The sequence below is a fragment of the Uranotaenia lowii genome, chromosome 1, assembly GCF_029784155.1.
Source record: "Uranotaenia lowii strain MFRU-FL chromosome 1, ASM2978415v1, whole genome shotgun sequence".
NCBI lineage: Eukaryota > Metazoa > Arthropoda > Insecta > Diptera > Culicidae > Uranotaenia > Uranotaenia lowii.
The window spans coordinates 15,529,298-15,541,983 of NC_073691.1; the positions used below are offsets into that span (position 1 = coordinate 15,529,298).

Consider the following 12,686-nt stretch of genomic DNA (forward strand, 5'->3'; position numbering starts at 1 on the left):
TGACAGTCTTTCTGACAGTCTTTCTGACAGTCTTTCTGACAGTCTTTCAAAGTCTTTCTGTTGGTCTTTCTGACCGTTTCTCTGACAGTCTTTCTGACAGTATTTTGTACAGTCTTTTTGACAGTATTTCTGATAGTCTTTTTAATCGCCTTTGATTTAGTCTTTCTGGCTGTTTATAATACGGTCATTCTGACAGTTTTTCAGACAGATTTTCTGACAGTTTTTTTGACATTCTTTTGACAGTCTTTCTGACAGTTTTTCTGACAGTCTTTAAGACAGATTTTCTGAAGTCTTTGGGACAGTTTTGCTGACAGTCTTTCGACATTCTATCTGACAGTCTTTTTGACAGTCTTTCGGACAGTCTTTCTGACAGTCTTTCTTCCAGTTTTCCGGACAGTCTTTCTATTTTTCTGTCAAATAATTTTTCGCATCGTCTTTCTGGCAGTTTTTCAGGCTGGCACTCTGAAAGTCATTCCGGAAGTTGGAATAAGAATATTACGAATCGAACATTCAGATCAAAACTTCATAACACCATCCACAACAATTCAGCAAGCAGTGCAAATCAAGTTAAGCTCAATCATCCTACATTGGAAGCGATAGTAGGAGTTAAGTGATATCAGCAGAAATAAGAGGAGAAAAAAAATTCAAGGAACAAACTCTCAAGAAAGCAAAGGAAAAATGGCAAAACTGCCAACTCACCTTGCCGCACTGTTTGCATTTGCCCTTCTCCGTCCGCCGGTGGATCCAGTGGTGGTGGGTTTTCGTTTGCTCCCGATACTGCCGCACCCCCACATCCCGGAAGGTGGGCTTGCACTGCAGCTGGGTCCGTTCCATCAGCACCGAGATGCAGCTGGCGTGGGCGATGATCTTGCAGGCGGAACACTTCATCCGGGGACCGTGTTTCTGCAAAGAAGAAGCAACGGAGTAAAAGGAGAAATTAATCGATGGATTATCAATTAGGTGGCTCTCGGTTGGAAGGAATCACGCTGCTCGTTGCTGGAAAATGAAACAACATACCAAGGGGCGTTGTGGAAAACCGTTGATGAACATGATGATGATGATGATGGAGTGATTTGTGGCATCGTTACGACGCTGGCCCATTAATCGTAACCCTTTCGTGCAATCGGAGAGTTTAAAAATGTGCAACATTTGATTTTTTTCTTCCAAAAAACTCAAAGCTGGCATTCGATATTTAAAAAACCTGTTAACCTTCGTTTCATAAAATAACCAATTTGTAACGTTAGTTCGTCTTTTCGAATCCTGTGACATAAGTGTTTTGCTGGCCATTCCGTTTCTGGTGGCTCCAGAGAGTTGATTATGAAATGCATAGAAAGCTTAGGAGAGCTCAAAAACTAGCTTAAATCAACGTGAAATGAGTTGAATTATTGAAAATAATAAAGTTTCACGAAAGAATACCCTGAGCCACCCGTAAGCATCGAACGTAGCTACCAATGGCCGATCAGTGTTTTTCTTCTCAAAACGTTCAAAAGGAGGGGAAAAGCTAGTTTCTGATGACGAAATAGAGCTGATATCGTGTATTTCAGAAATGAAAGAATTTTAGAGCCACAGCAGTTTCATGGCTGAAAAAGAACCGAAGATGATTCAAGACAGCTCTGGCTGGTGGCTCCAGAGAGTAGAACTACGCCACATAATTCAAACAAATTATATTTTCTAATTTAAAAGAAACCTGAAAATTTTGGATCAGTTTTCCCAAAATTTATTATGATTTCTATTATGAGATTCTTTTTTTCTCAATTGAATTTGGTTCTGAATGTCAATAAGAAAGGAGTTTGGCAACTCTGTCAGAGAAAAGTGGTTCTTTATTTGGTCGGAATTGAAATTCATTTTGTTTTGTTCTAGGCGAAGTTTTAAATAGTGATACTGTAGCCCATTCTATTAATGAAGGGTCCCTTTACTGAAGCCGAATGGAGATTTTGATTTCTGCGCTGAATAAGTGCCGAAATATGTGCTAGTGCTGATTTCAAAAGTTTCGTACCTTGTTTCGTTTTTCTCACGTTCCTTAGCTTGAGCAAGTCGTGCTGCCAAGTTGATTTTATTTTTTCTACTTTGTGATTCATACGTGATGCGTTACGAGATGGAGATGGAAAATGGAACGTAACGCGTTGGATTGCATCCGATGACAGATGAGAAAGAGAGAGGAAAGCAGAAACAACAAAACAATCAAAACAACGGCACCATACTAAAATTTGGATGATATTCGTCGTACTTGAGGATTGCTGCGAACGTCGAAATGATATCCGAATGTTTTAAAAACAACTGAAGCTAAGTATCTTTCGTTTATATTTGGTGTTTAACAATTGAACATAAATATTCTAGTGACCGGCACGAATCAGTTTATTATGTTATATAGCCTTGGTATATTCTTGTTACCTTTTCTTAGAATGATTTAAATATTTTGGAAACTGGAAGGCTCACGTAAGTGTTGGTCTTCGAGAACAATTTTCCTCAATTGAAAATGCTAGGTTATTGAAAGTATGAAAAAATGAGTGCGTGGTGTATCAGCAGTTGCTTGTATTGTCGGGGTTGGGCTGCAATCTTCACAGAATTCATTCTAATTATCCATCGACCCAAATGAGCAAAAATGAAATCATATTTATCCTTCGTGCGCGCGTGTGTGTGTGTGTGTGTGTGTGTGTGTGTGTGTGTGTGTGTGTGTGTGTGTGTGTGTGTGTGTGTGTGTGTGTGTGTGTGTGTGTGTGTGTGTGTGTGTGTGTGTGTGTGTGTGTGTGTGTGTGTGTGTGTGTGTGTGTGTGTGTGTGTGTGTGTGTGTGTGTGTGAGGTTGGGTGTTTTGCTCGTTGTTTTTTTCTTTAGTAAGAAAACTTTGTTTTTAAACGAACACAGTTACCAGTTTCACAAAGTTATATCTACAGTTTTTTTTTGATTTTTTTTTTAAATTACCCCCTCATTCCCGCAATCACTTCTTACCTTTTCGAAGGTACTAAGCAATTTTCTTATTTGTTTTTTATTATCAGTTGGAGGATTTTAGTTGTTCCTAAACAACGGCTTCAATTATCCTAAATAACCTTTTTTCTGTATGCTTGAATTTGTTACTTTAAATGAAAAATTTCTATATATCCTACAGATTTTATATTAAAACAAAAAAAAGAATTACTGGAAATAGCAATACGTTGAACTTCAACTAGGTACTTTTAAAAAAAAAATTTAAATATCATACATTCACACAAATAACACGCGACGTATCACATACATTCAAAAATTTTAAAAGTTCGGGTTGTGTTTTTGTTAGAAATGTACTTCTTTTCCATGAAAACAAATCGTAGTCTTTATTTTACATAAAACATCATTCCGAATTGAAATATTATTTTTGCAATAATCAATTCAATTCATTTGTCAAAATAATTTTCATTTTCAGCTATCAATTTTTTTTTTATCACAAGTTCTGCTGTATGTTATCATTTTTTATCTAATTGCTCTATAAAGATTCCGCTGAGATGAATCATTCTTCATTGTCAAAATCCGTGTATGTTAACATTGATAGAATTAGAAGGTATATGAAAGATTTTTATTATATGAGCTTACCTTAATCAGATTAATTCCTTCATTCATTCCATTTATCCATTTTGTTTCAAGTTGACTATAAAAGGTACTGCTTTTTTTCTCAAGAAAACCAGAATCAAAAATAATAAAATACTCCGATTGACTAGTAGTAGTAACTCGAACTGGTGAATCGAAAAAAAAACGGATACGTAGCCCTATATTTAAAAGCAGCAAATACTTCAATATTACTTTGTATTTTTTTGCAATGAAATTCAAAGAGGCAAGGAGAAGAAATAATGAAAGAATTTTCAAAATGGTTATAATCATGAAAAACAGTTTGGAAAATTTGTACCTGCATATTATGAAAAAATACACTAATTCAAAACATTGTCCCTCTTTAACCAGAAAAACCTTTTGCAAATTCTTTGATTAAACAGGGATCAGTGTTAGGGAAAAAAGTTAGTTTGTCAAGGTTGAAATGTGGGTGGTATTAATGTTCCTTCAACACATCACTCAATGTATATTTATTTAACATTTATTAAATGCCTCATAGAAATAGGAGTTTCCTTACGAAATGTCTAGGAGCATAGGAGGTGTAGGAAAACATGATCGCACCATTTACCAAAATGGATCCTGATCTATAACCTTTCCCCTACTAACACAACCCCTTCCTTGGATACTTGAATATAGATTCGCAGACGTACAGACGGTTTCCATAGTTGGTGACACTAACTATTTCTGGTTCTGACTATTTCAAAATTATTTTTGGATTATGCAGGAGCAAGAGGTTGCTAGTTGAACCTGAAGAGTATCAAACTAATATTCCTTCCTTTTCCCCCATTGACTACTAGGACGTGGCCGGCGCCGTTATTAATCATTAAATAAAGTGGAGAGCATCAGTTTTAAACATTGAGAATGCACTGCTAATCCCAAGCGACATTCTTTTGGACTTTGTTCAAAATTGATGGCCTCGATTAATCACGGAGTAGCAACCATTGGCGATGTGGAACTTGTTCTGCTTAGCCACGCCAGCGATCGTGGAATTCGAAGTGCATGAATAAAAGATAGTTATGAAAAATTTCTCAATTAATTATTATTGTAATTAAAATTGTATATTGTAGTACTTCGGGTTCAATGATTTAAGGTGGATATGAGTAGTCAAACAAGCTAAGCTAAGCTGAATTTGGTTCTGAATGTCAATAATCTTACTTTGGATAACTGCTTAGATAAAAAGAAATAAAAATAGCAAAAATATTTATTTACGACTTTTCATTTTGAAATTCTGTTCTAAACATCCGAAAGAAATCCGATCGATCTCGAAGTGTAAAATGTAAAATTTTTTACCAACCTCTACTCAACAACTAAGGTTGGAAAAAAACATTCTTCAACGATCCTTTTTAAAAGGTCACTCGAGTCCGAAAACATTTACTCAATCGATCTGCCAGAAGCAATCGAAAACAAATGCAAACAAAACGTTTTAACAGTGTTAAAAACCCTCGCGCCGATCATCGAGAAAACACAACCATCTGCTCCATCAATTTCCGATTATTTGAAATTTGAATACGAAAGAAGTGCTTCCCGCCATTCAGGATTTCGAAGAATGGTAGGCAAAAAATAAACTCAGCTGAAAAAGTGCTAACATAGCACCAATTTTTCCACTCCAACGAGCCGAGAGATCAAACATTTTTTGTTATTTTTTCCGTTCAGTTTGGTTGATAGAAGATTGAAGAGCGAGGGGGGTTCACTCACATACATGGGAAATGGAATGGAAGCCCCGGTGGGCTTCACAGTTGATGAGGCTTTCCCTCCCCAGAAAACGAAGCTGGAGGGAAAAGGTGCTTGAATTCCGAAAGATGACAGAACATAGCAATGGCGATGCCGCCGCCCGGGTTCATTTTCACTCGAGCGTACGACGCTCGTCGGGAAAAGCACATATTTGCATTGGGGTGGAGCGACTCCCAATTTCTGCTGAACAGAAAAGCTAACCTTCGAGAGAATAAAAAAATCACCCAGTCATAGTCTCAATCGACCGAAAGTAGCGATTTGTAATCGGATGTAAATTCGGATGAAATTTTGCATAAATTTGCATCGGAACGGAATCGAAACCCGAAATCGGTTCGACTACCCCGAGTTTTAGTCACTTTCAGGTTTCAGGTTTTTTTCATTCCCGCTGTTTAAACTCTCCTTGGCAGGCAACGTCAGGTTGAATTTTCAACCAGCAGCGTGCTCCCCACTAGACGTCACGTGGATTAAACTGGCTGCGATAAGAAAGGGGGGATGAATATCCCGAAAACATTGTCGGATTGAATTGAAGTCTCTGAATTGCTCCCAGCAGTGTCAGAAAAGCGACTGTGTTTGTCGGCGTCTCATAAACAAGGCCGTGGGAAAATGGGAAGGAACTGGTGGGAATTCAAAACTGCACATTACTGTCATGGAACATAATATTTCTGGATAGCTGTTTTTGGCTCAGATCAGCCGGGTCTTGGGAATAAGCTTTCAACCTTAAGTGAAGTATGGACAACGACATATTGAATGTGATTTATTCGAGAATTTTCACCATCTCCCAAGGTTGGTTTGGTTTTAGTAGAGAGTTCAGAGTTCAAAGACAAAAATAAAAATAAAGAGTTGAAAATTCAGTGTTCACAGTTCAAAATTCAAAGTTAAGAACTTAGAGTTTAAAAAGTTCAAGGTTAAGAGTTTAAAGTTTAATGTTAAGAGTTAATCGATAGGAGTTTAGAGTTTCGATTTCACAGTTAGTGTTCAGACAATAATGTTGAGATTTCAGAGTTCTGTGTTTACAACTCAAAGGTTTAGAGCTTAGAGTTAAGAGTTCAAAGTTCAAAGTTCAAAGTTCAAAGTTCAAAGTTCATAGTTCAAAGTTCAAGGGTTAAAGTTCAAAGTTCAAAGTTCAAAGTTCAAAGTTCAAAGTTCAAAGTTCAAAGTTCAAAGTTCAAAGTTCAAAGTTCAAAGTTCAAAGTTCAAAGTTCAAAGTTCAAAGTTCAAAGTTCAAAGTTCAAAGTTCAAAGTTCAAAGTTCAAAGTTCAAAGTTCAAAGTTCAAAGTTCAAAGTTCAAATTTCAAAGTTCAAAGTTCAAAGTTCAAAGTTCAAAGTTCAAAGTTCAAAGTTCAAAGTTCAAAGTTCAAAGTTCAAAGTTCAAATTTCAAAGTTCAAAGTTCAAAGTTCAAAATTCAAAGTTCAAAGTTCAAAGTTCAAAGATCAAAGTTCAAAGTTCAAAGTTCAAAGTTCGAAATTCACAGTTCAGAGTTCAAAGTTCAAAATTCAAGGTTCCAAGTTTCCAACTTCAAGATGATAAATATTCATTTAAATTTGGGTTTTAAATTTGGGATTTTCTTGGATTTCTTTCCAGCTCTCTGGAGCCACCAATTTTCAATCTCTTGACTAAAGCCATGAAACCGGTACCAATCCGCATTGAACCGCGTCTGAAATCTATGAAGACAGGCCAATTTTGTCACCGAAAACTAGTTTAACCCCCTCCTTCTTATCTTGAAAAGGAGAAAACTACTAGAGAAAAGTAGGAAACCCAGTCCAGCAAGAAGTTCGATCGTCAAACGGGTGGGTGGCTATCGGGCTTCCGGAAAACATCTTCCTCCTTAAATTGTCCTTACTTAAGGTTTCAAGCTTTCGAGGTGGGAGAAGCGAATTTGTGGTTTCAAGAAATTACGCTAGTAATCTTCCGGCAAAGTCTAGCGGCCAATGTCGTGAACGACAAATTTTGTGCCCGTTAATTGCATTTCGTGACATTTATGTATGTACCTATTACCTGCCTGAATTGTGGTAGTGCAAATTGTGGGTGGTTGGGTCGGTAGTAAATTTATGCAGACTTAAGTTTCTATGTATGTTAATGTGCATATAGACACATCCAGACGCTTGATTGGAAACTGCCTGAGGAGTTTGCTTAAGAGCGATAAAACGTTTCTGACGGTTGGTTAGCTCCGTATATTGTAGACGGTTTCATCTTGGAAAGCTGAGAGATGTTGAAATTGAGAGAAAGATAAATGCTTAAAGTCTGGCAAAAAATCTAATACTCTTGGTTTCAATAACATTGAGGGCCTCAGAAAAACTTAAACCTTCGAATTGAAATCTGAATTTTTCCGTTGATCAAAACTAAGTTTACTGTTAACATGAAAACTACGTACGACAATCGCTTCAAGAAGAATTTTGTTGAAATGGATGAATTTCGCATTTTTTATTAAGATTCCAATCATTAAACCTGTTACTTCCTCACTCATTCGTAAAAATAGGTTAATAAAGTTGTTAATCGTGAAAGTTTTGAATGCCAGCAGCGTATTTAGTTTTCTTCAGTAGAAAATTCAACTCATACGGTTTTCTATAGTTTCTTGGATCTTTTTATAAATTAAGTTCAAAGATGGTAATTTTGAGCATCAATAACTTTGCAAATCTTTCAATGACGGAAAAAACCTATGTTGGAAATTCTTATTGAAACTTGCAGATAAGATCATGAACTATAAATAAATTTCCTGAAAGATGAAAATCTTTCGTCCAGTTGTGAGAAAAACATGGTTATTTTAAAACCACCGCTATAAGGGTCCAAAGTAGGGCAACTAACCCTATATGGAAAATGTTTCAATCATGATCTTCCTTTTTAATTTTTCTTTATAATTTAAGATTCAAATTAAAATTTTTTGGGACTGTTTCGGACTCTCAATTCGTAAGTAATATAATTTATACTACCCAATATAATGAGTATTAACGAATAATTAAATATTATTCGTTAAACAAATTCAAAAGAGGTGCAATATTATGAAATACAACTTTGCAAAGTTGTGTTACAACGTAAAAATTTCCCAATTTCTGTTAGGAGTTGCATAGAATTATGATGTGGATGATTTTGCAGCAATCTATGAATTAAATGAACTCCTGATATCAAACTTTTCCATCTTTTTATGGAGGTTTGGATAACAAGAAAAACCCATGACATGTTTTCAGGCAGACTTGAATGCCTGAATCGATAGCAAACAGTAACCAAAATGAGCTATTAACGCCAAAATGCATCATTTAGTATAAAAATTTTCCCAATAACAAAATTCGGTTTCAATGAGACATCAATATTTTTAAAGATGATGCCAAACCGGTACCTTAATTGGGCATGTAGACCAAAATGAAACCACTTTTGGTTGAAAAACAAAACAAAACATCATTAAGGCTTCATTTGTTGTGATAGAGCAGAAAAGAGAGATCAAAATGACAGCATAATTTAGTAATCAATATTATGTGATGAAAAATCAGTTTTAAATAGGTATTAAATAGGTGTTAAAAACAGACTGAGTAGATTTCGGGTCATTTTAGAAATTCTCAAACTCTGGGGTCTAAGCTTAGTTTTGGTTCAAAATTCATTCATGATTTTTTGCAGAAATTTTAAGTTACGTTTTCATTAATGAAACCTCATTTTACGAGCTGAGAATATCAAAATTTTCCTATGGAATTTCAAAATTTCCTGTCAAAATCCGGACAAAACAGAATTCGAAAAAAATAAGGAAGCATATGAAGAAAAGCATAATTTTTGTTATTACGTTAACTTTCCGAGTAATGGTTACTGCACTAAAATAGCAGCTAATTTCGCCAAAACAGGCTCACAGTGCTAGGAGAGAATAGAGAAGCTTTATAATAATTTTTTGCAGCACATATCCGGGCTGTTTTATATAAAAACCTGGCAAATTCCAGATATTTGATTTCAAAATTGTCTACCATATTCCAGACAATACCAGGAAATATTTAGAAAACAAAAACTTTAAAAAACCTTTCATGATTATTTTTTTTAATTTGGAAACTTGCTGCAAACATTTTGGACGCAAAAAAAAAACCGAACAATTTGTTTTTTTTTTAAGTTTGATTTAAGAATGAGAATGTTCCCATAACCAAAATTGTATTTCTACATATTTTTGCATTTTTGATTCAATATCAAGTTTAGGATTCTTGATTTTCAGTTCGGATAGTTATAAGAAATTAGGAATAAAAAGCTGCTTTGAGATCCTGGTTCAAATTCGGTTTTGCATTTCTTATCAAAGTTGAATCACGTATTTTGAAAATCACATGCATTTTTAATATTTTTGTAAAAGTTTTCCGAATATGAAAAAAGAAGAATTTTGTTTTTCATAAAAATTCGTAGTTTTTAAACTTTATTTTTACACAAATTTTAAACATTTAAAGCTTCTTAGTGGCGATCCAAAATTGAAAACTCAGATTCATCATTTGAAATTCACATTTTAAATCCGATTCACAAAACAGATAAAAAATAAATAATTGAAATAATGAATTCAGATTGAACCAGCACTACAGAATTCAAATAATAGATTCATGAATGAGGGCTCTAAGATTTGGCTTATAAAACTCTGATCTGGAATCAAGATCCGGAAATCGTGGTTTTTGTGCATTTCGAAAATCGTATTAAAATCGGACACAGATTCAAAGTTCAATTTTTGTAATCAGGTTTAGAATTCTGATTTAAAATTCAGAAAAACATTAGCTTGTGAATGAGTTTTTCAAACAACATAACATTGTTGAAAAATTCAAGCGAAATTTAACTTAAAAATTTGCTTGCCAATTCAATTTCCAGATTTTAAATTTTTAATCAGAATTAGTTTGTACACACAATTCAGCTGAAAATCACAACTACAAAGTAGAATTCTAGTTAATTTTCTAAGTTTTGATTCATGCTAAATATCCCAAACTATATTTAAAAAAAAAATATGCATAGGATTTTTATTATGGAATTGATTCTTGATTTTTGTTTTTTTTTTGCGTCCAAAAATGTTTGCAGCAAGTTTCCAAATTAAAAAAATAATCATGAAAGGTTTTCCTGTTAAAAAAACATGTACCTCTTTTTCAAAATATCTGCTTTTTTATTTTTCGGTGTATTGTTTAACATTAGATATTGGTATTGCAGTTTTCTTAAAGCCAAATTTCAAACTAAAATCATTAATTTAGTTCAAGTTTGCAGGCAGCAAATTGGATCCGAATTTTTTTTTATCTCCTACTCTTTTTTTTTGAAAATTTTATTTATTTTCATCAAAGTTCTTGGAATTTGCAAAAGAGTTTAGAAGAGTGAGCTTGTTTGATTTGAGTATAGAATAAGTTTTTTTTTAAGAAATTGAAGGCTATTATAAAAAGAACTTATTTATGCTCAAATCAAATAACTTTGATCTACCAGACTTTCAACAAATTCAAAAATTTTAACCATCGATGAAAGCAAATTTCATATTTTGTTTCGAGAGGTTTCATTAAAAAAATTTAATTCACCACCACATTTAACTCACAGACCACTTTTCTGAAGTTATAAAGTAAAAACATTCCGGCAAAAGTCGGGCTATCAGGCAACCTTAGTGAGTCTAATCATATTGAAAATACTATATTCGAGACTTAGGACTGTACCCAAAACTCATGCTTCTACTTCTTTTGCGAATAACTTTTGATAGCGTTTTTCGAGTACAATCTTTAAATATCTATCAACAAGTGAGAATTTTTTTTAAAAATATGTAGCAGGATTCTGGACCTGGGATAAGATTTCAAGGTTTTGGCTTTAATTCTAAGTCGAGATCGTTACTCTTGATTCACTTCAGTTGTTAATCAAAATTTGATAAAGAATTCTAAGTTTTGAGTTTAGAGAAGAATTTTTTGCTTGATATTTTTTTAACCCTCATGGAAGAATTTAAACCCATGATATTTAAAACAAAAACACACTTTTCATGTTAAGAACGTACTTAAATTGGTATGTGAACACACAGCAAAGTGTTTTTTGTTGATGTTTTTTAATCGCTTATAAATGTTAGATTATTTATTTAATCCCAAACAATAGTTTCTATAAAAAGAAATAATTTTAATATTTTTAGAAGCAGAGAAAAAAATTAACGTTTGCATTTGCTCTAATGTACTCTAAATTCAAATTCGATCGGAAAATGCATACCCTCACTTTTTGTACTAAAAAGTGGTTTATTTTATTGATTTTTTTTACTTTTGCTTAAAAAAATCGGAAAATTCTCTGTACATGGCCAGGCCTTTGAATATACATCAATCCTATCTAATAGGTATATTTTAAAGAAAGGCTTTTGGTCAGTTCGTGTGTCTGTTTTTTTATCGGATTTTTCGTCGTTCTAAAAAAGGAGAAGCTGCTTCATTCATCTTCAGTTCAGTTCATTCGTACATCATTAGTCAAATGTTTTCGATCCATACCTGTCGAGAACATCTCATTCTTTTTTCTGTGTTCAATATGATTAAAAATTTGTATATAAAGCTTCCCACTCATATTTTTTAGACAAAAGCATATCCTATGATGATATCTATTATTTTTGAAAATCGTTACTCTCCTCTCGCGTTTATTGTTTCCGTTGCCTGGCTCAAATGATGATAAACAAACCACCCGGAGTAAAAAATATCTTAAAAAATGGAATGCCATCACTTCTCAATTTAAGATTTTGGCATCATTTTTAGATGGGAGTCAAGTCAGAGGACTCTGAAACTATTATCGAAACTGTTCTGGAACAAACGAGCCCCAGTGAACCACCCTAATATAGAAAAAGGCTCAGTAGCAACATGAAGATGCATTAACGGCAGCAATGGCGTGCCAAATCATTCCTTGGGCACGAAGAGGTTTTTTCCGAACGATTGAGCCAAGTCAGCCAAGATAAATTTGGGTTCGATCTCTTTTCCTAGCCAACCTTCATCGGATTCGGTAACAAGTCAGCGGCCCTAGGGGAAAAATTTCCGAAAAAAAAATCTGTGTTTTTAAGAAAAAAAACATCTGATTTTCTGGGATTTTACCCAAAAATTTTCTAACGGTGTTCATTGAGAATTCATAATAAATTGGGAAAAATAAATCTACATTACCAATCTTATTATTCTTTCTTTACTAATTCAAAGTAAGAAGTCAATATTTTATCTTGGCCAAAAAGTTAGAAATCCATTCAAAGTTGAAAAATTCTGTGAAATCTGTCAATATTTCAAAACTCTGTGTTCTGTGACATAGATTCTGTAATGATTTTTTTCTCTTAATTCTGTGAAATTACAGAATTTCCGCAACCTTTCCTAGGGGCCAAAGTCAAAGGCCCGTTTACGCTTACTTATTCTTTAAACAGTTCAGTGAGATATTTCATGATATTTAAAAAAAAAAAGAAATCACAAAAACTACACA

The 12,686-nt window shown here is 34.0% G+C and overlaps 1 protein-coding gene across 3 annotated transcripts in view; it reads right to left on the reverse strand.

Annotated features, from left to right (window-relative positions):
- The window catches only part of LOC129758459 (eye-specific diacylglycerol kinase), a 164,024-nt gene that overhangs the window by 106,767 nt on the left and 44,571 nt on the right, over window positions 1-12,686 (reverse strand). For all 3 annotated transcript variants that reach the window (XM_055756072.1, XM_055756147.1, XM_055755994.1), the window contains one exon: window positions 700-903. In XM_055756072.1, coding sequence (XP_055612047.1) covers window positions 700-903 — 204 coding nt within the window. The remainder of the gene's footprint in view (window positions 1-699; window positions 904-12,686) is intronic.